This window comes from Schistocerca piceifrons, chromosome 2 (genome assembly GCF_021461385.2).
Source record: "Schistocerca piceifrons isolate TAMUIC-IGC-003096 chromosome 2, iqSchPice1.1, whole genome shotgun sequence".
NCBI classification, from domain to species: Eukaryota; Metazoa; Arthropoda; class Insecta; order Orthoptera; family Acrididae; genus Schistocerca; species Schistocerca piceifrons.
In genome coordinates this window covers 927,894,490-927,922,479 of record NC_060139.1, presented here as the reverse complement: position 1 = coordinate 927,922,479, position 27,990 = coordinate 927,894,490, and the positions used below count along the sequence as shown (strand labels likewise).

Here is a 27,990-nt window from a genome sequence, read left to right as displayed (position 1 = left end):
CCAGATGGCAGTTATAAGAGTCGAGGGACATGAAAGGGAAGCAGTGGTTGGGAAGGGAGTAAGACAGGGTTGTAGCCTCTCCCCGATGTTTTTCAATCTGTATATTGAGCAAGCAGTAAAGGAAACAAAAGAAAAATTTGGAGTAGGTATTAAAATTCATGGAGAAGAAATAAAAACTTTGAGGTTCGCCGATGACATTGTAATTCTGTCAGAGACAGCAAAGGACTTGCAAGAGCAGTTGAATGGAATGGACAGTGTCTTGAAAGGAGGATATAAGATGAACATCAACAAAAGCAAAACAAGGATAATGGAATGTAGTCTAATTAAGTCGGGTGATGCGGAGGGAATTAGATTAGGAAATGAGGCACTTAAAGTAGTAAAGGAGTTTTGCTATTTGGGGAGCAAAATAACTGATGATGGTCGAAGTAGAGAGGATATAAAATGTAGGCTGGCAATGGCAAGGAAAGCATTTCTGAAGAAGAGAAATTTGTTAACATCCAGTATTGATTTAAGTGTCAGGAAGTCATTTCTGAAAGTATTCGTATGGAGTGTAGCCATGTATGGAAGTGAAACATGGACGATAAATAGTTTGGACAAGAAGAGAATAGAAGCTTTCGAAATGTGGTGCTACAGAAGAATGCTGAAGATTAGATGGGTAGATCACATAACTAATGAGGAAGTATTGAATAGGATTGGGGAGAAGAGAAGTTTGTGGCACAACTTGACCAGAAGAAGGGATCGGTTGGTAGGACATGTTCTGAGGCATCAAGGGATCACCAATTTAGTATTGGAGGGCAGCGTGGAGGGTAAAAATCGTAGAGGGAGACCAAGAGACGAATACACTAAGCAGATTCAGAAGGATGTAGGTTGCAGTAGGGACTGGGAGATGAAAAAGCTTGCACAGGATAGAGTAGCATGGAGAGCTGCATCAAACCAGTCTCAGGACTGAAGACCACAACAACAACAACACAACAACAAGGAGTAGTTCCAATGAAACGCATGGGGCTGGAATCATTCTGTCATTTCATTTTTGTTGTCTTTGATCATACAATAAGTAGATTAATTTTTCATCTTTTTGATTAAGAATACCAGGTGTTATATGCAAACTGTGGCACAGACAACTGCAGAGGTCGTAACACCACTCTAATAATATTATTCTGCTTATATTTGTATTATGTTTGCTTTTTGTACAAGGCTGGTAAATTAGTAGAGTCACAGAGAGCTTTCACTGTATCGGATGGTCAGTTGAGCATAAAGAGACCAACTTTCTCGAGTTCCGAAGGTCCCATACGCAGGGCGACCAGTTGGCTCGTCCGCCGACAAGATTTGCACCGACCTATGCATTTCGTGCAGGTGATGGGTTCGTGGTCAGGTATGTGGTCCAGGTGGAAGATTGGCGAACCTCTACCTGTTACCACCCCCCCCCCCCCCCCACCCCAACTGCTACCTGCCAGCCCAAACTCCATCACTGCAGGCAGGTAGAGTCCGCTAAGCAATCGCAGTCAGATGGATCGGCGAGGGGTTGGTGAATGAGTCAGCGCACCAGTCGGCCTGTGAATGGGCACCTGTAGATGAGGCAGGGAAACTTATCTGCAGAAACTGGGAAGGTGTCCAGCAGATGGTCTACACAAAATAGCCCACAGCAATGTGGAATTAAGGAATAACTGGAAGTGGTTTGATAAGTCTGGTAAATTTCCATGAAAGAATTTAACATTTTTGTTGTGTCTTCATCGTTGGTAAGCTTGATTGATCCAAGAGTCGTATAAAGAATTTCAACGATGTACAGCTTGCAGTTCATTGTTGACAGCTGTCTGAATTGGCTGATGTGTCATGGAGACAACGGAATTTTGTGATGTTATTAAACATCTTCATTTTAAGGGTTGGACTGCCACGCAATTCAAAGTAGAATTAGATAAATAACGTTCTGCATCGTCATTGAAGACCATTTACTTTTGGGTTAATGAAGTTAAGCGTAATTGGACAAGCATCAATGATGAAGTGCGCTCTCCAGGCTTCCAACTGAGGTCACCAGAAAGGAAACCATTGACAAAATCCACGATATAGTAAAGTAAGACCTCTGAATAAAATTTAGTAAGATTGCTGAGACTGTAGACGTATCAACTCAGCGAAGGCTTTGTGTCCTGCATGGAGAATTGCCTATGAAGAAGCTGTGTGCGAAATGGGTGCCATGATTGTTCACAGCAAACAAAAAGTACATCTGGCACAATATTTCAGTGTAATGTCGGGCGATGCCTAATCGCAATCCACTAGTCTTTTTGCGCCGATTTGTGACTGCTGATGAAAGCTGGATCTGTCATTATCCACCAGAGTCAAAATTGCAGTCAAAACAATGGAAAAAGGCTGGTGAAAGTGCACCAAAAAAGACAAAGACTATTTACTACTGGTTTTGGGATTCCCAAGGAATAATCCTCAGAAATTACTTGGAAAAAGGCAGAACCGTAATGGACCCATTATGCTCATTGTTGCATCATTTGAAGTTTGCATTGGCTGAAAACAAACCACAGTTGACACGCAAAGAAATGCTCGTTCATCAGGATAAAGTCTGCCTCCATAACTGAGTCCTCAGCGCAGCAGAATGCCATATGGAAGACCTGGGTCCGATTCCTGGCCAGGTCAGAGATTTTCTCTGCTCAGGGACTGGGTCTTGTGTTGTCTTTGTCATCATTTCATCCTCATCGACACGCAAGTTGCCAAAGTGGGGTCAACTAAAAAGACTTGCACCAGGAAACTGGTCTACCTGACGGGAGGCCCTAGCCATACGACCATTAGCATTAACAGGATAATGCACCAGCTCACACATAAGCGGTAACAATGATGATGAAAGTGCATGAATTTGGCTTGGAATTGGTCCCTCATCTAACCCATTCACCTGAATTAGCCACAAGTGACTTCTTCCTGTTCCCTAACTTGAAACTTTGGCTTACTGGGAAAACTTTCATCAAATGAGGAAGTTATACTTGCACTCAATGAGTAATGTGCCGAGTCTGACAGAATCTATTTTATCGATGGGATGAAAAAGCTGGAGGGTCGCTGGACCAAGAAGACTATTTCGAGAAGTAACTTGAATTGTTTATGAAACAAACATTTTTTCGTGCTTTTTTGACAGGCTTATCAAACCACCCTCATAGCCCATAATTGTGTGGCATGAAGGAATAGCTGGAACTGCAGGGGCCCGTGCGTAGCCTTATTGGCTGTTCTATTCAAGCCAATTTTGCGCTTTAGTGCTTGCTAGCCACAGACTGGACGATTGCCACAAAAAGAACAGGCTGGGGGAGGATGACTCGGGAGATAACATCACCAGGTCCGTGAACTGTGAAACGTACGGCTTGTTTGGCTCGTTCTTTGAAGGAATTCCAGCATGTGTTCTTGTCGCCAGGGTACCGAGGTTCTTGAACCATCTCTTTTCATACGGAGTGGGAGACACAATGAGTGGTTGGTTCTTAAAAAAGTAGGCAGAGTAGGAGCCATGGCGCCATTTCCCCAAGAAAAAGGAGCATGGCATTGCTCACATTGGTCTGAGCCACAACCTTTTTCGAGAGTGGGAATCTGGTACCAAGTTGTTAACATTGTTTTTACTTGCACGATTTAGAGATTGGCTAGTGGATAAATAAAACTTTTGGATGACAGAGGGAGAGATTTGTTGTCCAGCATCCCACTGGAAACTCGTCCTACAGCCAGGTGGGCTGTGGGAACATATGGCTGTTCGGCGATTTTCCTTGGTAAACAAACTGGTTTGCAGCATCTCCATGTGGAACTCTGAAGAGTGGGTGCTCTTTGTCATGACTTCTCTTCAAGACTTCTTTGGCGGATTTTGCTGCTGATTCTTCGGATGACTTTCTTGCAGGCACTTCTACTGAGGCACTCAGTCTCCAGTACTGACTTCTACTTCAGGCTTTGCAGCATCATGGTGAGTTCACGCTGCCCATGTGATTGCGGATTGAAAGTGATGATGATGTTTGGTTTGTGGGATGCTCAACTGCATGGTCATCAGCGCCTGTACAAATTTCCTTTACTACATAGTCCATTTTTTTACACAGTCCAATCTAGCCAATGTCACGAATGATGATGATGATGATGAAATGATGCAGACAACACAAACACCCAGTCCCCGGGCAGAGAAAATCCCCAACTCGGCCGGGAATCGGACCCGGGATCCCATGATCCAGAGGCAGCAACTCTAGCCACTAGACCATGAGCTGTGGACCGGGACCGCAGATTGAAAGTGTCGAATCAGTGTCAGGCGAGTTTTGTTCTAAAGTTGCGGAAATCAAGTCACGAATTAAGTTGTACTCTATGGCTCGCTCACGACTCAGGTATTCGGGGTTCCTGTATGCATTTTCCATCACCCCACAATGATCAGTGCAATCATCATGTCTGATTCGGAATCATGTGTTAAAATTCGCAATTGGGTACACTCGTTTATCATGTACGTAACTGATGTTCACACCACCGATTTAATAAAGGATGTACATGAAGTCCAGGAACACTTTCAATTAGTTATTGCACAAGAACTAAACATTGTACAGATGTAATACATATTGCATTTTGAAGGGAAACTCTGAAAATTTTTTACAAAAATTTGATATGCGAGCCATGAATGACCAGGCAGACCTCAATATGATAATCGAATTCTTGCCATACCCATCCCAGCATGGCATCGTCAACTGTGGCAGTCGCTTCCCGTATTCTCTCCCAGAGTTCTGCTACATCACATGTAGATCTTTAATGTTTCCCCACAGAAAACAGTCACAGGAACTGAGATCTGGTGATCAGGGAGCGCATTTCAAGAAACAGCTGTCCCCTTCTGTAGCATGGCCAATGCATCGATGCATCAGCTCTGTTCAAATACCCACAAACTTCACAATGAAAATGTGGTGGAGCACCATCCTGCTGAAAGATGAATGGAGAGTCTAGGGTACTGTACAGATCCTGATGCCTAATTTTCTCTAACATCTGTTCAGTTGGCAAAGTTATTATTTTGTTTATAAACCATGTTTTGGTTTGGTTTTTCCCTTTGAATTTTATAACAATAAATGTTTGTCAAAGTGGACCTACCTTCATTTTCAGTACTTCGATGAAGGATGATCTGCATTCTGAGGGCATCACTTGATATAAATCACAGGCACAGTTTTCTTTTAGCCATGGCCCATTGGTGCCTTGAATTCACAGACTTGGCTCCAATCAGGGTCTTGCATGAAATTGGCAAATCAGAATATATTCCTTCTGGCAGGTAATCCTCTGACCACATCAGGTAAGTTTCACCTTGCATTAAATTGTGGACTTTCTATCAGTGCTTGATGTTTGGTATTCTCTGATAGAGTCATATAAAATTATGCTTTATTGGACTGCATTTCATCCGGTTTGTTCTTTTTCCATGGTAGGATTGACTGCATCAGTGAGAATTTTGAAACCTCCTGGCAGACTAAAACTGTGTGCTGGGCCAAGACTGAACCCAGGACCTTTGTCTTTCACAGGCAAGTGCTGTACTGATAGAGCAACTCAAGCACGACTCACAACCCATCCTCACAGCTATAATTCTGTCTGTACCTCGTCTCCTACCTTACAAACTTAAAGAAGTTCTCCTGCGAATCTTGAAATACTAGCACTTCTGGAAGAAAGTATATTGTGGAGCCATGGCCTAGCTACAGCCTGGGAGATGTTTCCCAAATGAAATTTTCATTCTGCAATGGAATGTGCGCCAATATGAAACCTCCTGGCAAATTAAAAGTGTGTGCTGGACCAAGACTCTGACTCCAAGACAGCTAGTCTCCAAGTTTAGCAAGTGACTCGATTTCCTTATCTGACACTAAACACTAGCAGTGGAGTTCACTCTGTGAATCAAGTGTGTTATTTCGTGTTGTCTATCATTTGCGATCACTACGTACCGGAGCTACTCATTTATTTTTAGGTTGTTAGTGTATTTAGTGATTTGCCACCAACATCGTAGATGCACAGTATCGGATTCTTTCACCTAAATATGCACAACATGTTACAGTCTTGTGCATTTGGATTCAACTGTGAGTCTTGTACCAATTATCAATGGCAGCAGAACAACAGTACACAGTTATTTCCTCTTATAAGCTCTATCTTCAGACTCTGATGTTACTGACACAAGGTTCCATATCTCATACTGAGACATAGGTCTTTCTCCATCAGCCCAGAGACTTCTTATCTTCTTGGAATATTCTGCAGGGCTTGGTGCAGAGGACTTTGTAGCCTTGTTAACCATCACTGTGTTTCTCCAGTGGAGTATGGAGCGAAGCAGCAAGGCCTGTGAGCCTGCTGTAAGTTACTATATGGCTAATATTAATATACAATGCCCTCTTGGAGGAAAAAATATATCTCCAATAAAATAGAATAAATAATAAAATAATAAATAATAAAATAAAATAGTGTATGTTTATTATGACAAAGATGTCCATCCTTTGCACCTTTTTTCACTGGCCCTCAGTGAGATCGTAGATGAAGATCATTCTAATTTGTTGTTTTGTATTGAACCATTTGCCATAAAGATGTGCTTTTTGGGGAAAAAAATCATATCAAGCAATATGCAAGGAGCATTGTTTCAAATCGTATTGTATCCACCAATGGACAAAACTGAGTTTGATACATTTTTGTATATGGTAGTTTCTGAAGTGAACTTTCATGCTGTGAGGTAAGACTTAACTAATAGTATTCACTAAATGTGTTACTGAAAACTAGCTGTTGTTTCAAATGGTATTCAGTACTCAGTGACTGTTTCAAATCACATTGTGTTTAATGTAACCGGTTATTCTACATAAAGTTGATTAGTTACTTTGCTCAGTTGCAATGCAGACAACCGGTGTACTTTTCTCAACAGTGTCAACAATGCTACATTGCTATGTGTTCATTTACTTGTGGACTGTGAATGAGGAACATCTTTTTTGATTATGGAGGAAGAAATTGCTGATAACTCAAGAGGAAGCCGAAAGAGGGGAAAGAGATCCAGACATACCAAGCAACCTAAGACAAGGTAACAAGATATACTGGGATTGTAAATCTCACTACAAAAGTTAGCCTGACACTGCCAAAATTCTAATGAATATTGATATCCTATAATTTAATTCAGTACTAAGTCAACATTCTGCATAAAATTTTACTTAGGCAGTTGTGGCATAGAGTGCTGATGCTGGCAATGCCCAGCCATGAAGTAAATAATTAATGCTGTTCTTGTATGTACCCTAGTCCGCTCAGTAAATTAGTTATCCCCATAAAACTAACAATTCATAACAAAATGTTTGCATTACTATAAACCTCACATAATTTCCAACATTCAACGGTTGTTACCAACATGCCACCGCCGGTGCAAGTAAAATTTAACACATTCTGGTTTATGACTTATTTGCACACAAAAGATCATTTCCTTTGTTGTATCATGTTCAATAGTATTGTAGTAAATGGTCTGTGGACAAATAAATAAATACCAGTATACTTCCTACTAAAGACCAGACTCAAGTAGGCGGAGTTTTAAACAGAAGTAAACAGGATCAGTGCTAAGTACTGCTAAGTTTTTTTGTGACTTAATATTTTTCATATTAATATAATGTTTATACTGCATAATTATAACAGTGAGAAAGTTGGGATACATGAGATTTATCTGGAACAGAGCACTATGAAAATTATATCCTTTTTCTCTGGTATGGCTGTGAGTTTCTTGACACAGATGAAATAGCTGAATACAATTTTCTAAGAACCGACTTCTTCTTTTTGTTATTGATGTGCATTTGGATGCACTGTTTATTATTGAAAGGTCAGTGATATGGATGACAATGAAAAGAATATAAATGTATATTAATTCAGCCATTTATTCTCTCTCAGTACACAGAATACTGACACATCACATCCATTTCTCATGTAGCTTTCATCAGTCTCCATCATGCCTGCTAACCTGGATTGGTGCAGTCTGTGTATCTTTTATTGTCTGGAAAAAAGTCGTAAGACATTACACATCTAACACAAATGTAACTGGACACTGATATACATAACAATAGAAAATATTTATATAACATGTAGACAAAAATGTGGAAAGGATAGCACTCATCTGTAACTGCTTTATGTATGGTGCTTGGAAACACTTAACAACACACAGAGACTGCTAACTTTTGAGTTACTGTTGTTTTGCTTGTGTAAATACATACTCTCATACAAACAATTATGCAGATACGTAAACAGATCCAGCTGCAGTCAAGGTAACACTGCTGATACCTTTCGAACGGACTGAGGCTTCTACAAGGATGTTGGGTATCTAGAGAGGGTATTTAGGAACATTGCATTTTATGGGTGGTGAAGTAAGTTTCTGGGATGTGGGAGACATGGACCATTGGGAGGGATACCACCTGCCAGACAGATGCATTTTGGTCTGCTTGTGGTCCTATATGTTGTGCAGTAGTATACTTACACTAGGAAAAAAGTCGTAACTCAAAAGCTAATGTGTCTGTGATGTTATGTGTTTCATATACACGCTAATCGCTCACTTCTCACTAGCCTGCAGTGACTGTAAATGATCTGCTAGTCAATTTGAAACTGGTCATCAATAATAAAAAATTAGTTATCCGGACAGTATTTTTCATTCATTATACCAATGGAGACAACAGTTTCCAGAGACATGCCATCAATTATGAAAATATTTCTTTGTGCCTTGTGTCTATCAGTTGAAGGTGAGTGGTTTTCTCAGTTATGTTTACTGTTTGTATCCTTGAATTTATATCATTTTAATATTTCATGTTTAGTTATGATAAAACATCATTTATTTTGTTTCTTTACAGCAATTAAGTTTTGTATTTATAAAATTATTAGGAGACAGAATGGCAAGTCACCTTGAAGAGGTGAAATCCAAATACTACTGATAGAAACAAATAGAAAAATTGTACCTAGCCACCAGAAGTGTTAGCTCCTTCATCGGAGAGGAAAAACAGATTGTTTGGGGAAGGATGGAAAGGAGGGCCAGGACACTCGGATCACAGGTTGGAAGGGACTTAGCTGTTGTCAACACCAACATATCACACTCTTGTTGCTAATGAAGCAACAAAAAGTTCTGAAAGCTAACTTTTTAAATTTTTTTTAAAATTTGTCTATTAGCAGTACTTGGAATTATGCTTCCTGATGGTTGCCATATTGTTCACTCATTCATTCATCCCCCATTTTCTGATTCCATAAAGGTGAAGAACCTTCATGGATGTGTAATAAGTCAAGGTATAAATTCACAAATGACAAGCAAACCTCACAAAAATAGTAGACTACCACCATACTGCTTAATGCCCTGTGTACTGATGCCAGCTAAATTTAATCAAGTAAATCAGAAAGAAAGCTGGTACTCTGATAAAAACTGTTGTCTCTTTATGATTTGGCAGTTTTCTCAAGCAAGTCTTGTGTTGTGCAAGAAGGTGACCCGTAACGGAACCCTTTCCTTATGTTTAACATATAATGACATTAAAAGCACTACTTCAATATCAAATTGATATTTTCACCACAGAAACTACACTGAAGTGCCAAAGGAACTGATGTAGGCATGAGTATTCAAATACAGAGATATGTAAACGGGCAGAATATGGCACTGCGATTAGCAACACCTATATAAAGAACAAGTGTCTGGCGCAGTTGCTAGATCGGTTACTGCTGCTACAATGGCAGGTTATCAACATTTAAGGGTGTTTGATTGTAGTGTTACAGTCAGTGCATGAGTGATGGGACACAGCTTCTCCAATGTAGTGATGAAGTGAGGGTTTTCCTGTACAACCATGTTATGAATGTTCCACGAATATTAGGAATCTGGTAAAACATCAAATATCTGACATTGCTGTGGCTGGAGAAAGATCCTGCAAGAAAGGGACCAACAACAACTGAAGAGAATCAGTGAGCATGACAGAAATGCAACCCTTCCGCAATTTGCTGCAGATTTCAATGCTGGGCCATCAACAAGTGTCAGTGTGCAAACCATTCAACAAAACATCATCGATTATGAGCTTCCAGAGCTGAAGGCCCACTTGTGTACCCTTGATGACTGTATGATACAAAGTTTTATGCCTTGCCTGGGTCCATCAGTACCAACATTGTCTGTTTATGACTGGAAACATGTTGCCTGATCAGATGAGTCTCCTTTTAAATTGTGTTGGGCTGATGGATGTCTACAGGCATGTAGACAACCTTATGAATCCATGGACCCTGCATGTCAACTCTGTTCACACTGGTAGAGGCTCTGTATAGGGGGAGGTGTCTGCAGCTGGAGTGATATGGATCCCTGATGCATCTAGATATGACTCTGACAGCTGACATGTACGTAAGCATCCTGTCTGATCACCTGCATCCATTCATGTTCATTGGGCATTCCAATGGACTTGGACAATTCCAGCAGGACAATGCAACACTCCACAATTCCAGAATTGCTACAGAGTGGTTCCAGGGACACTCTTCCGAGTTTGTACACCTTTGCTGGCCACCAAACTCCCCAGATATGAACATATCTGGGATGATGTGCAACGTGCTGTTCAGAATAGATCTCCACCCCCTCATACTCTTACAGGTTTATGGACGACCCAAGTCCATGAAATGGCAAACTCTGGCACTTCTGTGTGCTTGCAGGGACTCCACACGATATTAGGCAGGTGTACCAGTTTCTTTGGCTCTTCAGTGTATTTGATAGTTTTAATTTGACTCAAATAAGGGGCAAGCACACATCAGTGTGTTTCCTGTGTTCAATTAAATGAGTTGCTTACAAACACCGAAAGGAAGATATTAAGTTTGGAAGAGTGTGCAGACTAGCAGAAGCAAAAATTTTTTTTATTTAGTTTTTCCACAGTGTACAAGCAGCCTCTCTCATGAATATTGCATTTGTACTGCTCCATTCGTAAGGGTGCAATACAGTCAATACTTTTCATTTGTATCTCTAGTTATAACATTGACAGTAATGGCTACATCCTCCACATTCATGAGGAAATCCTAATTATGGGCCCATGGAGTTGAAATTGCACATAATCTGGATAAAAAGTAAGAACAAAGAAAGAATGTGAATTATTTTGAATTGAACAGTCTTCCCTGTAAAACTGCTATGTAAAAAATCCAAATAAAGTGTACAGAGAGTAACTTTCTCCAGAAATGAAAACCACACTTTAAGCCCTTCATATGTGCAGAATGTTCCGATGCGTTCAGAATCTGTTAATGAGATCAGGAGCAGCCCATATTCAACAAACTATTTCAGACAAAATGTGAGTTGTTGTTTCATACTTGTAGGCTGCAAGAAGGTGGTTAAAAATATTAACCCACGGACATTGCAGGAGATTGTGGAACATACGTTAGTTCAGCAAGCTGTTCTTTATTACAGAAATCATCCTGAATGAATTTACTTAACGTCAACATTTTGATCTGCTGTCATACTCAGTACGTATCTTTTAACATTTATAATTTTTGTGTTACATGAAGTTAAACTGACTAGGTTTTTTTCATCACAATTTGAAACATTCTGTTTAAGCATTTGATATTTTTTTCAGGCAAAAGTTCGGAAAGATAAGATGACAATACATCTCCTTCTTTTTTCAGGACAATCATGAATTTTTTTGAAGGTAATACAGGACACTTATTTGCCCCAGAATTAACAATTATGAAAGGATTTATTCTGAATTAGATATTTATTTCACACGAATCAGTATGTTTTATTATTAGTTGTAGTTAAATTGGCAAAACTACATGACAAAGAAATTGTGCTTTTACCAAAGAGTACCCACTTAAATTGTTTGGCACAAGGCACAAAGCTAGTTTATACCAGTTACCAAAGTAATATCAGATTGTAAGGTATGTTGTGTAGTATTATGCTATATTGAATTATTATGTGAATTCTTGTGAAACCTGTGTTGATCTTGGTCATATGTTGTTGAAGAATACAGACATGCTGAAGAAAATTCACAGCACTTCTTCACCATGGAAGATACTAATAAAGTATAAATTAATCTACATTGTGTAACAAATAAAGAGAAATTTTGCATTTATTACACTTAATTAAGATTCTTTGCAGTATCAGAATTTTTTAAAAGTTCCCTGAATTTGGATCTAGAAAATATGGTCACTTTAAGAAAGAACACCATTAATTTTAAGATAAATCACAATGCAACAGAAACGTGCAAAATATATTTCTTACCTTGTTGTTTCTTGTGGAAACATTTCTGATTTGAACTAAATCACTTAGGAAGTCACTCTGACATCAAGTCCTATTGCCAGAAATTGAGAATAAATTGTCATACTGAAGAAATTTAATTTTGAAAGATTATTTTTTACCATATTGACCAGAAAATATTCTGGGCATATGTATCAGTTTTCCATTATTTCATCTGAAATAAGTAATCGGAGTGCTATTTGTCCCGACAGTTTCTTCAAATGACAGTCTGAAAGAACCTGCACCTAGGGAATATAAAAAGTACAATATGAAACATGACAAGACAGGAAATGAATGCAAAACTTAAAATGACATTTCCATAAGAAAAGATGGCCGGGTTAATATGTACCACAAACACAAAACATGTAAAATCTGACAGCAGGAATATGATTAATGATGATGTATAGTGCTGATGCATAATCTTGGAACATACTGACTATAAGATATCAATGAGAGGAGGGTAGGGGTGGGGGTGAGAGGTGGGGGCAAGGGGTGGAGGCAAAAACTGAACTGTGATGTCTAATGCACTAAATTCATAATTTAGCAAACTATTGAGTAGGATTTGACCTATATGCATTTAGTTCCTCATCTTTGCCCAATCACACAGTTATTAAATGCAATCCGGCCCATGAAATAAAAAACAGTACTGTCATTGACTGAATTTTATTATAGTTAGAGTTTACAGGGTAATATCAAAAACACAATCTCCACATGCACTTTTCTATTACTGGTAATATATCACACTTATTACTCCTGGGTAAGCCAACTTCTTGAATGCAATCACTTAACTAATTCCCACTTATAAATCTCTTGGTCCACTGTCCTCAGTTACATGATCTATCTATCTTTGCTGCTCCAAACTCATTATGATGATCAAAGCATTTTGACATATCTTCTTGGGTTAGTGTCACACTTGATACACCCTTGACTGTTGCCAGCCATTAGCTCACAAGTGCCTCCGCTAAATAATGCCTGATAATCCATACTACTTAGGATGTGCAAGAGACATGTGAAAAACTTACAGAAAATATCTACCACATAACTCGCTACCAAACTCAAAGAAGCACAAAGTCAAGGTCATGGTAGTCTACCCAAAGATACTGTAACATTACACAATACACTAAACAAGAAATGACTGTAAAAAAAGGGAATGAAGATCAGGTTTTATCATCCTGTCCACACAGCTGTAATTAGAACAAGCTCTGACAGATATGGAAAGTGGAAGGAAGTCAACTATATGTGACTTAAACAAACTGTCCTATCATTCATCTTTACCTATTAAAGGAAACTGTGGAGAGTCTGAACATGGATTATTGCCCTGGGATTTGAGCTTTGATACTCCTATGTGTGACTCCAGTACCTTACTATTTTGCCATCTCACACTGTGAAATGACATAAGAATTAAACATTACTCATTTGCATCCCATGGTGAGCATCACATATGTAGTCTCAGCCAGTGACACAAAGGGCAGTTGGTCCATGGGTGACATGGCTGCCAGATCATGTTGGGAACTAGGGGGTTTGTGTGCAGGTCATATTCCCCTGAATGACCTTGATGCATGAGCAGCTATGCAAAATGGTGTTGGAGAAATCTGACATGTTCAGTGATGAACAGATGCTATTCATAGCCTTTTAATTTGAAGTTTTAAATTATGTATAGAGGAGCAGCACATTTTTGTGGCAGCATGAACCTAAAAGGCATGGGGCCCATAAGACAGTACTTACTAGGCATAATGGATAATACCACACTGCCTCTAAAATAAGTACCAGCATTTAAGTGTAACATGTGAGGACATACTGGAAAGTAATGCCTCTGAATATTTTATGTGAAAACTCTTAAAACTTTTTAAATGAAACAAATGTTATTGACATTCTATGTCTCTGTTCTTCATGTGTACATATATTCAGCCCACTGCCACTAGAGGGCTCTGAATTGTAGCATGTAACATGGCAGTGTGAGACATAACTATGTGTATGTCGATGTGTGAAAAACTGTGTACTGTAATCAAGTTTTGAATTTGAAGAGTTAATCCACACAAGGAGCAGCATCTACTTGAGCATGACAAGGCCAGACCAGACACAAGCACAGCGACATCTACAAAAGTCCAGTGCCTTGGGTTCACTGTCATCCTCCATATAATTCCATCTTCATCCTGTCCTATTTTCCTCTGTTTCCGAAACTTAAAGAAAACCTTTGAGGACTTCACTTTCATAGTGACGAGGCGGTGCAAGCAAAGGCGAGGTTATATCTCCATTAGCGAATTCGAACATTCTACAGTGACAGTATACTCAACTAGTCCCTCATGGGAGAAAAGTGTTTGTTGCTATGGTGACTATGTTGAGAAATAAATAAATGAACCATGGACTTTGTCATTGGTGGGGAGGCTTCCATGCCTCAGCGATACAGATAGCCGTACCGTAGGTGCAACCACAACAGAGGGGTATCTGTTGAGAGGCCAGTCAAATGTGTGGTTTCTGAAGAGGGGCAGCAGCCTTTTCAGTAGTTGCAGGGGCAACAGTATGGATGATTGACTGGTCTGGCCATGTAACACTAACCATAACGGCCTTGCTGTGCTGGTACTGTGAATGGCTGAAAGCAAGGGGAAACTACAGCCGTAATTTTTCCCGAGGGCATGCAGCTTTACTGTATGATTAAATGATGATGGCGTCCTCTTGGGTAAAATATGCCAGAGGTAAAATAGTCCCCCATTCAGATCTCCGGGTGGGGACAACTCAGGAGGACGTTATCAGGAGAAAGAAAACTGGCATTCTATGGATCGGAGCGTGGAATGTCAGATCCCTTAATCAGGCAGGTAGGTTAGAAAATTTAAAAAGGGAAATGAATAGGTTAAAGTTGGATATAGTGGGAATTAGTGAAGTTCAGCGGCAGGAGGAACAAGACTACTGATCAGGTGAATACAAGGTTATAAATACAAAATCAGATAGGGGTAATGTAGGAGTAGGTTTAGTAATGAATAAGAAAATAGGAATGCAGTAAGCTACTAAAAACAGCATAGTGAATGCATCATTATGGCCAAGATAGATATGAAGCCCACACCTACCACAGTAGTACAAGTTTATATGCCAACTAGCTCCACAGATGATGAAGAGATTGATGAAATGTACGAGGGCTATCCACAAAGTACATTACGTTTTGGAATTAACAATAAATAAAGTATTGGAATTTTTTTTGTTATATACAGATGAAAGCCACACTTAAATACTACTTTTTTACATAGTTGCCATTTAAATTAAGGCACTTATCATAGCGATGGACGAGCTTGGAAATTCCTTCGTCGTAAAATTCGGCTGCCTGCGCCTTCAGCCACGTGGTTAATCACTAACCCGGTAGAAATAGGATTTTTGTGGATTTCCTGGAAAGAGGCACTACAATAAACTCTCAAAGGTATTGCCAAACTCTGCACAAACTCAGAAGAGCAATACAAAACAAGCGCAAGGGAAAGTTGGGCTCAAACATCTTGCTGATTCACGACAACGCCCGGGCCCACACGGCGAATGCCACTCGTGAAGTTCTCGAATCTTTTAAGTGGGAGTTGTTTCCTCTTCCGCCGTACAGTCCCGACCTGGCACTGAGCGACTTCCACTTATTCCCATCAATGAAGAAGTGGTTGGCTATGCAGCGTTTTGATGACGACGCACAGCTTCAAGAAGAGGTAACCACGTGGTTGAAGGCGCAGGCAGCCGATTTTTACGACAAAGGAATTTCCAAGCTCGTCCATCGCTACGATAAGTGCCTTAATCTAAATAGCTACTATGTAGAAAAGTAGTATTTAAGTGTGGGTTTCATCTGTATACAATAAAAAAAATTCCAATACTTTATTTATTTTTAATTCCAAAACGCAATGTACTTTCTGGATAGCCCTCGTACGATGAGATAAAAGAAATTATTCAGATAGTGAAGGGAGGTAAAAATTTAATAGTCATGGGTGACTGGAATTCAATAGTAGGAAAAGGGAGAGAAGGAAACTAGTAGGTGAATATGGATTGGGGGGAAGAAACAAAAGAGGAAGCCACCTGGCAGAATTTTGCACAGAGCATAACTTAATCATAGCTAACACTTGGTTCAAGAATCATAAAAGAAGGTTGTATACATGGAAGAACCCTGGAGATACTAAAAGGTATCAGATAGATTATATAATGGTAAGACAGAGATTCAGGAACCAGGTTTTAAATTGTAAGACATTTTCAGGGGCACATGTGGACTCTGACCACGATCTATTGGCTATGAACTGTAGATTAAAACTGAAGAAACTGCAAAAAATGTGGGAATTTGAGGAGATGGGACCTGGATAAACTGAAAGAACCAGAGGTTGTAGAGAGCTTCAGGGAGAGCATTAGGGAACGATTGACAAGAATGGGGGAAAGAAATACAGTAGAAGAAGAATGAGTAGCTTTGAGAGATGAAATAGTGAAGGTAGCAGAGGATCAAGTAGGTAAAAAGACGAGGGCTAATAGAAATCCTTGGGTAACAGAAGAGATATTGAATATAATTGATGAAAGGAGAAAATATAAAAATGCAGTAAATGAAGCAGGCAAAAAGGAATACAAACATCTCAAAAATGAGATTGACAGGAAGTGCAAAATGGCTAAGCAAGGATGGCTAGAGGACAAATGTAAGGATGCAGAGGCTTATTCACGAGGGGTAAGATAGATACTGCCTACAGGAAAATTAAAGAGACCTTTGGAGAAAAGAGAACCACTTGTATGAATATCAAGAGCTCAGATGGAAACCCAGTTCTAACCAAAGAAGGGAAAGCAGAAAGGTGGAAGGAGTATATTGAGGGTCTATACAAGGGCGATATTCTTGTGGACAATATTATAGAAATGGAATAGAATGTAGATGAAGATGAAATAGGAGATATGATACTGTGTGAAGAGTTTGACAGAGCACTGAAAGACCTAAGTCGAAACAAGGCCGAGGGAGTAGACAACATTCCATTAGAACTACTGACAGCCTTGGGAGAGCCAGGCCTAACAAAACTCTATCATCTGGTGAGCAAGATGTATGAGACAGGTGAAATACCCTCAGATTTCAAGAAGAATATAATAATTCAAATCCCGAAGAAAGCAGGTGTTGACAGATGTGAAAATTACCAAACTATCAATTTAATAAGCCATGGCTGCAAAATACTAACATGAATTCTTTACAGATGAATGGAAAAACTGGTAGAAGCTGACCACGGGGAAGATCAGTTTGGATTCCGTAGAAATGTTGGAATAAGTGAGGCAATACTGACCCTAAGACTTATCTTAGAAAATAGATTAAGAAAAGGCAAACCTTCATTTCTAGAATTTGTAGACTTAGTGAAAGCTTTTGACAATGTTGACTGGAAAACTCTCTTTCAAATTCTGAAGGTGGCAGGGGTAAAATACAGGGAGGGAAAGGCTATTTACAATTTGTACAGATGGCAGTTGTAAGAGTCGAGGGGCATAAAATGGAAGCAGTGGTTGGGAAGGGAGTGAGACAGGATCGTAGCCTATCCCTGATGTTATTCAATCTGTATATTGAGCAAGCAATATAGGAAACAAAAGAAAAATTCAGAGTTGGAGTTAAAATCCATGGAGAAGGAATAAAAACTTTGAGGTTCGCCGATGACATTGTAATTCTGTCAGAGACAGCAAAGGACCTGGAAGAGCAGTTGAACGGAATGAACAGTGTCTTGAAAGGAGGATATAAGATGAACATAAACCTGAGGGAATTAGATTAGGAAATGAGACACTTAAAGTAGTAAAGGTGTTTTGCTATTTGGGGAGCAAAATAACTGATGATGGTCAAAGTAGAGAGGATATAAAATGTAGACTGGCAATGGCAAGGAAAGCATTTCTGAAGAAGAGAAATTTGTTAACATCGAGTATAGATTTAAGTGTCAGGAAGTCGTTTCTGGAAGTATTTGTATGGAGTGTAGTCATGTATAGAAGTGAAACATGGATGATAAATAGTTTAGACAAGAAGAGAATAGAAGCTTTCGAAATGTGGTGCTACAGAAGAATGCTGAAGATTAGATGGGTAGATCACGTAACTAATGAGGAGGTACTGAATAGAATTGGAGAGAAGAGAAATTGTGGCACAACTTGACTAGAATAAGGGATTGGTTGGTAGGGCATATTCTGAGGCATCAAGGGATCACCAATTTAGTATTAGAGGGCAGCATGGAGGGTAAAAATCATAGAGGGAGACCAAGAGATGAATACACTATACAGATTCAGAAGGATGTAGGTTGCAGTAGGTACTGGGAGATGAAGAAGCTTGCACAGGATCGAGTAGCATGTAGAGCTGCATCAAATCAGTCTCTGGACTGAAGACCACAACAACAACAAGAATAAAGATATAGAATATTAATAATGTTTATTTCATTTCATAAGCTTAAAAGGCTTTAACATAACAAATTTGGAGACAGTACTTTTCAGCACATCCCCATACATATCTATTGCAAAAGGGGAGAGGTGTTCTGCAACTGCAGAAGATAATGTAATTTAGCACTATAACTTTTGAATTTTTACATAGCAAAAAGTAACTAAAAAAGATTAGGTTCACTTTTTACTGTGTTCCATCTTTACGGTAAGTAATAATTGTGGAATATCTAATATAAGTCTTCCTTCAGGGAACCTGTCTTCCACTTAATGTCTCCTCTATGTAGTGAATGGAAATTGATCCTGTTTTGTATTGTTATAATTGTATTTAGCATTATTAGTTAACAGTTCATTTGTAATAAATGATGTCTCACCTTAGATATATGTAGCATTTGAGTACTTTGGTTCAAAATTAGTAAATGATTTCCAGATATAAGATTTTCATTTTAGTCAAAGGATATTCGTCCTTTGAGTTAAATGGTCTTCCATGTTATATGATAGATAAATGATGATTTTGATGAGACACTGTGTAATCCATTGAATCTGCAAGTAAAATAAAAGTTTAGGCCTGTTTCTTCACTATTTCAAAGAAAGGAATTTTGTTCCTAATTAAATAAAAAAGTTTAATTCATGTGTTGCATGTAGCAATGTAAAATGTAATGATTACTTGTTAGCAGAAATTGAAGTGCTACATTAAACACACACACTCACACACACCACAGAGTCTAGCAGTTCTTGAGCACTACCACTTCCAAATTCATTTTCATTGTCATACTGCCTAACTTCTTCATTAGCCACAACGTCTGTGCTTTGAGAGTCAGACCTACAAATGAACCAGGGAACAACTCCCAGACAAAAGCTGTGCCCCTAACTTGAGTCCAGATTCATTGATGATATCTTTACAGCCTGGACTTACAGAGAACAACAACGCCTTCACTTTCTACAATAGTGTATTTCCTTTCCCCAACTCAAATTGTTTTGGCTGTTCTCGAAATCAAAAGCCACCTTCCTTGATGTTGGCCTGCATTTCAGTGAAATTTAAAAAGAAAATTTGATCCATGTCAGACCAGCCAATAAGTTAAAATATCTCCACAGATAAAAAGGTTGTGGTTACCTTGCTAAGTCAGACTTCAAATTTGACACTACAAGTTAACTGAGAACAATTTATCCAAGGATCCCAGAATGAAAGGCTCCACAGCAACAATATCTGCACTTTGACAGCTGCCACTCCTTTTACATCTATTGTTTCCTTCCTTATACACATTCATGGCAAACATATTTACTCTAACATCAAATCCCTGTACGAGCAGTCTCTCCTTCACTTTCCTGTCCTGCAGCAGTCCCATAGACTGTAACATAAGAAGCTGTAACCTCCCCATCCTTTATGTTTTTTACTCCCATCAATAATTAATTTTTTCTAAATGTTACTCTGTTTTCAATGCAGTTACCTATATGGTATGTGACATTCAAATGTTTCAAATGCTTAACTGAGCTCTCTCGTACTTTAATTTATTATCGAAATTGTTATTTTGATTTTTCTGATTTCATTAGTGAGCATAGTTTTCATTAGAGCATTATTAGTTATAAGATGTGACTAACTGAAGTTACAATAACAATATTTAGTGCAAAAACATTTTGAACTAATTGACAGAATCTGAAGTACTGATCCATTCTTTCAAAACCAGTCACTCCACTCGATGTCTGAATACATATTTTGATTTACTTGAAACTAATTAACTTGACAGATATTTGTAATTAAAGTTTGGGATGAGCTATATGTACTATTATCTCCTGTGCCATGCTATTTGTTAGGTTCCTGAGGTAGCTTTTATACTTGATCGAATGACACCCTTCATTAAGCCATTAATAACTAACTAAAATGTGTTAAAATTCATATAAAGTGTTATAAATTCAAATATGGCTGCCATACTTGTAGTTAGGGTATTCCCAATGTGGATGGGTAAGGTGGTTTTATGTATTTTGATAATTAATTGATCTTTAGCATATTTTACATACCACCTTACTGTCTCAGTATGAAGTTCACTCAGGACTTTTTAAAAAAAAAAAAAAAAAAAAAAACCAACCTAGTAATTTTTTTAAAACATTATGCGAATTCTAAAATCAGCATGTATCTTTACGCTAGTCTTTATAAGACTGACTCCACCCCAGAATCACCAGTCTGCACTGCAACAACACTCAGGTAACACTATATCAGTTTGCATGCAATTAGTCTCGGCTCAGGTATAGCAACAATAACCTTTGAGTGCAGCTAGGCGATTCAAAGTCTTGGGAGAGCTAGTAGCAGTGTAAACATCTTGTGTTAGAGTGTCAACTTCCTACATGACAAAACAGTGTGCTTGGAAATCTGTTTCAATATGGTGGCCAATGCAAAAGTATGCCGTGCATCTCCTCGGAAAAATGTAAATATTACCAGTAAAAAGAAATCATCTGTGGTGTGTGTACTGTAAGACCTTTGGTACACACACCATCAGATTATTTGACTTGTTGCTCTAACGAAGTAGGTGAGTGTCAGCAATATGTCTCTTGGTCTTATCATGGCGTGTTTATCTTCTGCCGTTAGGTCAGACGATAGAAATGCCACCTGCACGCTTCAACTAGCAGGTTGACGGTGACCAACTTTAAACAGAACCTGATTAATTTTCACACACATTTATTAAAATAATAAAAAATATAGACATTACGTAACTTGATTCTGGATGCTGTTTACAATTGACAATCTGAAGTTCCTTTGGTCTTGGTACATTAATCTTATTCTCACATATCTCTGATACTTGACAAAGTGTCTAGCCATTTATCTTCATGGCTATGTACAGGAATATGGTAATCTTATTAGGCGCAGACTGAAACTTGACTGCAGACTAATGCAGACTGACTGATCGGAGGTCTGTACACTCGTTATAATACCTCGTGCGTTCAGGTATCACTGCGCGAGTGTGGTCCACGAGGAGAAAAGGTTCTCTGTTAGCAGCAATCTCATTGGCTGCGTGACATATTAATACGCTGATCGGCGGAAGCAGAATTTGGTCTGTCTCTAAGACAGCGCCATCTCGTTGTGCGGAGACAGACGAGCGCTGCACCTGCGCTGTTGTGCTTAGAGGGGCGCGCTCTATTGGAAAAATTGTGTACGCGCTGACTACACGGAACTACGTACACATCATCATCTGCAAATTGTAAGCACAAAATATCCAAACTACACAAATGAGTATCCAGTTTACAGTTTATTATCAGTTCACTACATATGGAAATTACTAAATTTCAACCCCCAAAATGAGAATCGCCGACAAAGAAAAGTGCGCTGAGAATTCCTTCAGAAATGTCCACCTTTCCTGATGAGTGGTCTAAGGTGTTCAAGAACGAAGTTTAAAAAGTGTTGCAGGAAGAAAACAGTATTATGAAGATTAAAGTCAAGGATCCAGAAGCACTAATACATCACTGTGAACAAGGTGCAGTGAAAAATCCTTAAACACATTTCATGTGAAAACTCATGATCTGTTAGGCCTCAAACAACTGCTACAAAAGGTGAAAGAGCGCTTAATTTCAGTGACAGTCGTGGCAGAATCTGTGAGAAAATTAGGTAAAAGATTCAGTGTGCAAAGTGTTATGAAACCAGGTGTGCCATTAAGGAAGTTGTGAAACACGTGGACAAATTAACTGATAACTTCTCTGTTAATGATAAATTAATCAGTATTGGTAGCACAAATGACACTGAAAAACTTCTGGAAGAATTTTGGAAGAACATTATAGATTCTTTGTAATAAACAAGGTGAGCCACTAACTATTTCCACCAAGAATAATTCCGAAAGGATGATAGGAACTGAAAAGTTTGTGGGACAAATGTTGCATGGGACAGCGGGGGCCATAATATGATGTTGGTTTTTTGTTGCTAGGTGGGGTCGGGTCAGAGATATGAAGGACAGCGTTTTTTTTTTTTTTTAAATGGGATGCTATACTTTAGTACTTATTTTCTGTTAGCAGCTATTGAGATGAATCCAGTGATGTGTAACAGTAAGATGTTTGAAGGTAAACGAAGGTCAAAAAGATTGCATGAACATCCATCTTCAGGTGTTTGAAGTGATGACCATTGGTATCAATATTCTTATCATGGATTGAGTGGTATTCCTTATCACATGGGCACTTATTGAAGCACATGCTCTGACAATTCTCTCTTGCATATCTTCAGCTGTAGTTGGAAAGCCTTTATAAACAATGTCTTTTACAAATCCCCACAAGAAAAAATCCAGAGGCATCAAGTCTGGCTAAGAAGCCAGCAACAACACATCTCATCTGCGTCCAATCCAACGATTTGGGAGTTGTCTCTGCAACTCATTTCTAGCCATCAGTGAAAAATGTACCAGACACCCATTGTGTTGATATCACTTTCTGTTCCTTGTTCCTAAAGGTATTTCTTCCAATAACAGACCTAATGTTTCCTGCAGGAATGTGGTGTACTTCCTACCATTAAGATGAAATAGGGGCCTATAATTCTGTCCTCCAGAAACCCCCCCCCCCCCCTCCCCCTTACATTCACCAACCACAGTTTTTGGTGTGCAACTTGCCGCAGCCAACATGTATTTTCAGTTGCCCAATGATGCATGTTATGCAAATTAACATTTCCATGGCTCATGAATGTAGCCTCTTCAGTAAATAAAATGAAATGAATAAATGAAGTTGAGCCCATCAGCAATGCATACAGTCCATAACAGTTAATTCTTGGTGGAGACTGATACAGTAAGGACGATATTTATGGTGATGCAGAACATGAACATGCCAGATTCCCATGTGATCTGACACGAACTAACACAAGGATCTTGAACCACAGTGGCAAGAGTACCAATTTCCATTTCCTTGTTAGTAACTTTCCTTTGCCGGATATGTTTCTGATGTGTTAAAGATCCAGTTGTTCTCAATTTATCATAAGCATATTTAAATGTACAATATGTAGGGTGAGTATGTTGAAGATATCTTTCAGCGTATGTCTCTAGCTCTCACTGAATTTCGTTGGCATTCTCCGTAAATGAGAAGCATATCAACTCGTTCTTCAGAGGAATACATCATTAAAATTTGCTTGATTTGACAATACTAGTCTTACCATTAATATTAGTATTGTATTGTGAAACCACTGAATGGTGTTTACATGTCAATGGCACGTTAGATGGATATGCCATATTCGGAGAGTATTTACTATTTGCACAATAAACACGAGAGAATTGTCAGAGCATGTGCTTTGATAAGTGTTGAAGTGATAAGGAATACCACTCAATGCATGATAAGAAGATTGCAGCACTGCATTGATACCAATGGTCATCACTTTGAACACCTTCTGTAAATGGACGTTCATGACACCTTTTTGACCTTCGTTGACCTTCAAAGACCTTACTGTTACACATTATTGGATTTGTCTCGATAGCCACTATCAGAAAATAAGTACCAAACTATAGCATACCATTTTAAAAAAAAGTTGACCTTCATATCTCTGACGTGACCCCACCTAGCAACAAAAGACCAACGTCATATTATGGCCCCTGTTGTCCCAGGCAACATTTGTCCCACAAACTTTTCAGCTACTATCATACTTTCAGAGTTATTCTAGGTGGCAATAGTTAGTGACTCAACCTGTATACTTAAATTCATGTGCAAAATGAATGTAATAATTCATCCAATACTGCTTTGACATGACACACAAAGTCTAATGAAATAAATCAGATCTGTAAATCGTATTAAGTTATAAAAAATCAACACTGCCACAGGCATATGTAGGAAGACATTATCTGTGAATTTTGAGATTGAAAATGTCAAGCCATCAAATGCAGCAACAAGGCAGTCGTTAATGGACAGTTGGGTGAAAAATGACAGAAAAAACTGGAAATTTGGAACATTTCAACAGAAGAAAGGCAGGAACCCACATATGGTGAACCAACAAGCCATACACCAAACATCATTAATGCCATCCCTGGGAAACATGAGGATTTTTTTCCCACTAAATACTCTAGCTCAAATAGTGGGGTAAGTGGTCAAGCAAGAAATTATTTACTCTCTGTACCTAATTTTAACTTACTCCATCAAAATGTTCACTCACTCTCAAATAAACTGAATGAAATAGAAATAATATTAAATGACCTAAATGATATTTATGTCCTATGCTTTGCAGGACACTGGTTCAAACAAGATATGTTAGAGCAAACATATATCCCTCAGTTCAAACTTGGATGCATGTTCTGTATGAAAATATCAAGTCATGTGGGTACCTGTGTGTATGTTAGAGAAAATATTGTATTCAATAGTGTAACTTAACACCTTAAACTGTTGAAGAAGATATAGAACTATCTATAGCTGAACTACCAAGGAAAAATACAGTTATTATTTGTGTGTAAAGGTCACCAGATGGAGACAAAAAAGTATTTTACAATCACGTGGAGGAACTCTTGGAAGAAATTCACACTCCCAAGAAAAATGTAATTATATGTTGTGATTTTAATATTGATTTCTCAAAATCCAATAAATTCAGAGGTGACATTATAAATCTACTACAATTTTTCAAGATCAGTGCAATGGTAACTGAATCAACTAGAGAAACACCAAGCTCTGCACTATTATTGATCAGATCTTGATAAATACATGCAAATATGCCTATAACATACAAATTGTAAACACAAGTTTTAGTGATCACAGTGCTCAAATTCTTGCAGTGAATATTTCAGGACACTCAATTCCCAATAGTATACAACACACTGTAAGGAATTGCAGTACAAAAAATGTGGAATATTTTTGTTCTCTCCTAAAGAGTGAAAGTTGGAAAGATGTATATGGCTGTAATGATAAAAATGAGAAATATGATAAGTTTATGGCTACATTCAAACATTTTTTTGAAATGGCTTTTCCCAAGAAAATAACTACATTTAACTCTACTCAAGAAACAAACAAGTGGATTACAAAAGGGATAAGGATATCACGTCAAAACAAAAGGAGACTGTATGAGAACTCCAAGCAAAATACTAATCCTAATTTTATTACATATTTCAAAAGATACATAAGAATACTAACACGAGTTATTTCAAAAGCAAAAGAACTAGAAAATGGCAAAATATTGTGTAATTCCAAAAACAAAATATTGTGTAATTCCAAAAACAAAACTAAAGCAACCCGGCAAATTGTAAGGAAAGAAATGGGCACCAGGTCAGTTAATCACAGTAATATAGAGCTGATTATAAGTAAAAATAAACTAACTGACCCCAAACATGTGGCTGGTGCTTTCAACAATTATTTCTTTGATACAGCACGGCAGTTAATAAATACACATCTTGACAAAAAGCCACTGAATCTCTCAGTTCAAAAAATTCATCCAAAGACATTATTCATGTATCCAGCAACATCTGAGGAACTATCAAGAATCTTAAAAGAATTATCTAACAGATATTCAATGGGTGTTGATGAGATACCAGATGCTATTATCAAAGTTAGTGCAACATTTATTGTGGAACCACTAACAGACATAGTAAATTCAACTTTTGAGAGTGGTGTGTTTCCAAATAATCTAAAAACTGCAAAAGGAACACCTTTGCATAAGAAGGGTGCAAAAATTGATATTGCTAATTATAGGCCAGTTTCAGTATTTCAGGCTTCAGCAAAATTATGGAAAACAATATTCCTCAGACAGCAAATTTTGCCTTCTTAGATGAAGTATTAAAAGCAGTGAGTGGTAAATAACATGTATCTGGGATATTTCTGGACCTAAGTAAAAGGAAGAGAGGCCTCCCCCCCCCCCCCCCCCCAAAAGGGGCACCTTTGTAGACATGAAAGGTGACTACCCATCATGTGTGAATTGTCCACCTTACTGATTTCCAAAATACCCAAGTAATGAGCATGCTATACAGCAAGAGTCTGGAAAGTTTGCTGCACTAAGTGGGGCATTGTGATCCTCTCACCTGACACTAGTTGTCATGAACTCCAGAAATGAGTACACTCTCTCCACAATAATTTTTCATCTCATCACTCTCCTGGACATAACTTCTATTAGCCTACTCCCCACTTTCCTATATGATTTTTGTTAAAATGTTATCTTATTATTTACTCATTTATTGTCTCCCTCCAAATGGGAAACACCCCTTCTTTCTCACTTTTCCCTTCTTGCAATTTCTTTAATTTTCTCTTCTTTTTCAAATTTATCCTTACTTATTACTCTGTTCATTTCTGAACTGAAGCCAGAGTAGTGCAAATTAATGTAATATCTTCGACATTTTACATTCTCTAACCACTCATAAATAAGAGGTTGATCCCCTTTAGCCTGACATTTATCCACTGTCCCCCTACCCCTCTTACCCCCTCACCTGTCCTGTGTCTCAGTTCCTCTTTATCATCATTTCAAAAGTGAGACATGCTGCTTACTACTTCATGATGTAAACTGATAGATAGTAGCTGAATACTTCGACCAGACCATGACTTCCTAAAATAATGCCCTAAAATGAGATTCATTCTGTCTGAGATTTTGCCAACCAATCCTGTAATATCTTTTGTTGTTCTCCCAATCTCCACAACATCCTCGTCAGACCCTATGCACCCTCTTACCATCATCTATTCCAGCCCTGTAACTTGCAAAACATAAACTGTCAAAGGGAGAGCCACGGGAGCAAACTCTACAACATCACAGTCATGAGCTCAGTGCCTGTTTCACCACATGTGCCATCAGGATTCTTCCCCCAGACACCAGTTTCTCAGAACTCCACAGATGGGAACTAGCACTAAAACATGTCCTTCGTTCTCACCATCCACCTGACCTTAATTTATGTGAATTCCTTCCATCTCAGCATTTCTTGACAGTTAACTATTCCTTTCTTCATTCCAATTTAGTTGTTTACTCTTTATTTTTCTGACTTGTCTGTTTTTCGCTGTCTCCTCTCCCACCTCTGTTACATACAACTATCGTGGGCAAGTGCTCTATCAACTGAGCTATCCAAGCAGACTCACAACCCATCTTCAGAGCTTTACTTAGCTTTTCACTCTTATTAACTTGTGAATGATGTTTTAGTAGTAATCCCTGTCTTGAATATTACCTTGTTTTTCACCTTTAAGCTCTCAGGTTTTCAGATCTCATCCGGTGCAGCCTCCAACAATCAGTCTGTCTGTCTCATCCATCCAGTAATTTCCCTAAACCTCTCCAGTCCTTTTCCTTCACCCCTCTTCCATCCCTTTCAACTTTTCCACCAGAAGAAGTAGCTACTGGCTCCAAAAGCTTGTAAAACTAAATCTTTGTGTGTGTGTGTGTGTGTGTGTGTGTGTGTGTGTGTGTGTGTGTGTGTATGTGTGTGTGCGCATGCATGCACGCGCTCCTGTCATTGCTTGGTGAGTAGATTTTTTATCTATCAATTTATGGTATATTGTCAATAATTGTGTACTACTTAAAGTGTTTATATTGGCGG

At 38.6% G+C, this 27,990-nt stretch overlaps 2 protein-coding genes across 2 annotated transcripts in view; one reads left to right on the top strand and one right to left on the bottom strand.

The window, feature by feature from the left end:
- Positions 1–7,838: 7,838 nt before the first annotated feature.
- LOC124776625 overlaps positions 7,839–27,990 on the bottom strand; it is a 323,277-nt gene continuing 303,125 nt past the window's right edge. The window contains exons 13-15 of the mRNA XM_047251713.1: positions 18,931–19,099; positions 12,170–12,429; positions 7,839–7,963 (exon numbers count right to left, since the gene is read on the bottom strand). The gene's annotated coding sequence lies outside the window, so the exon portion shown is untranslated. The remainder of the gene's footprint in view (positions 7,964–12,169; positions 12,430–18,930; positions 19,100–27,990) is intronic.
- LOC124775998 lies at positions 25,740–26,249 on the top strand. The gene has a single exon (XM_047250839.1). It carries the CDS (start codon positions 25,740–25,742, stop codon positions 26,247–26,249), a length of 510 nt encoding a protein of 169 aa, XP_047106795.1.

Coding starts and splice junctions, on each gene's coding strand:
- LOC124775998 (XM_047250839.1), top strand. CDS start 25,740: ATGGGCACCAGGTCAGTTAATCACAGTAATATAGAGCTGATTATAAGT.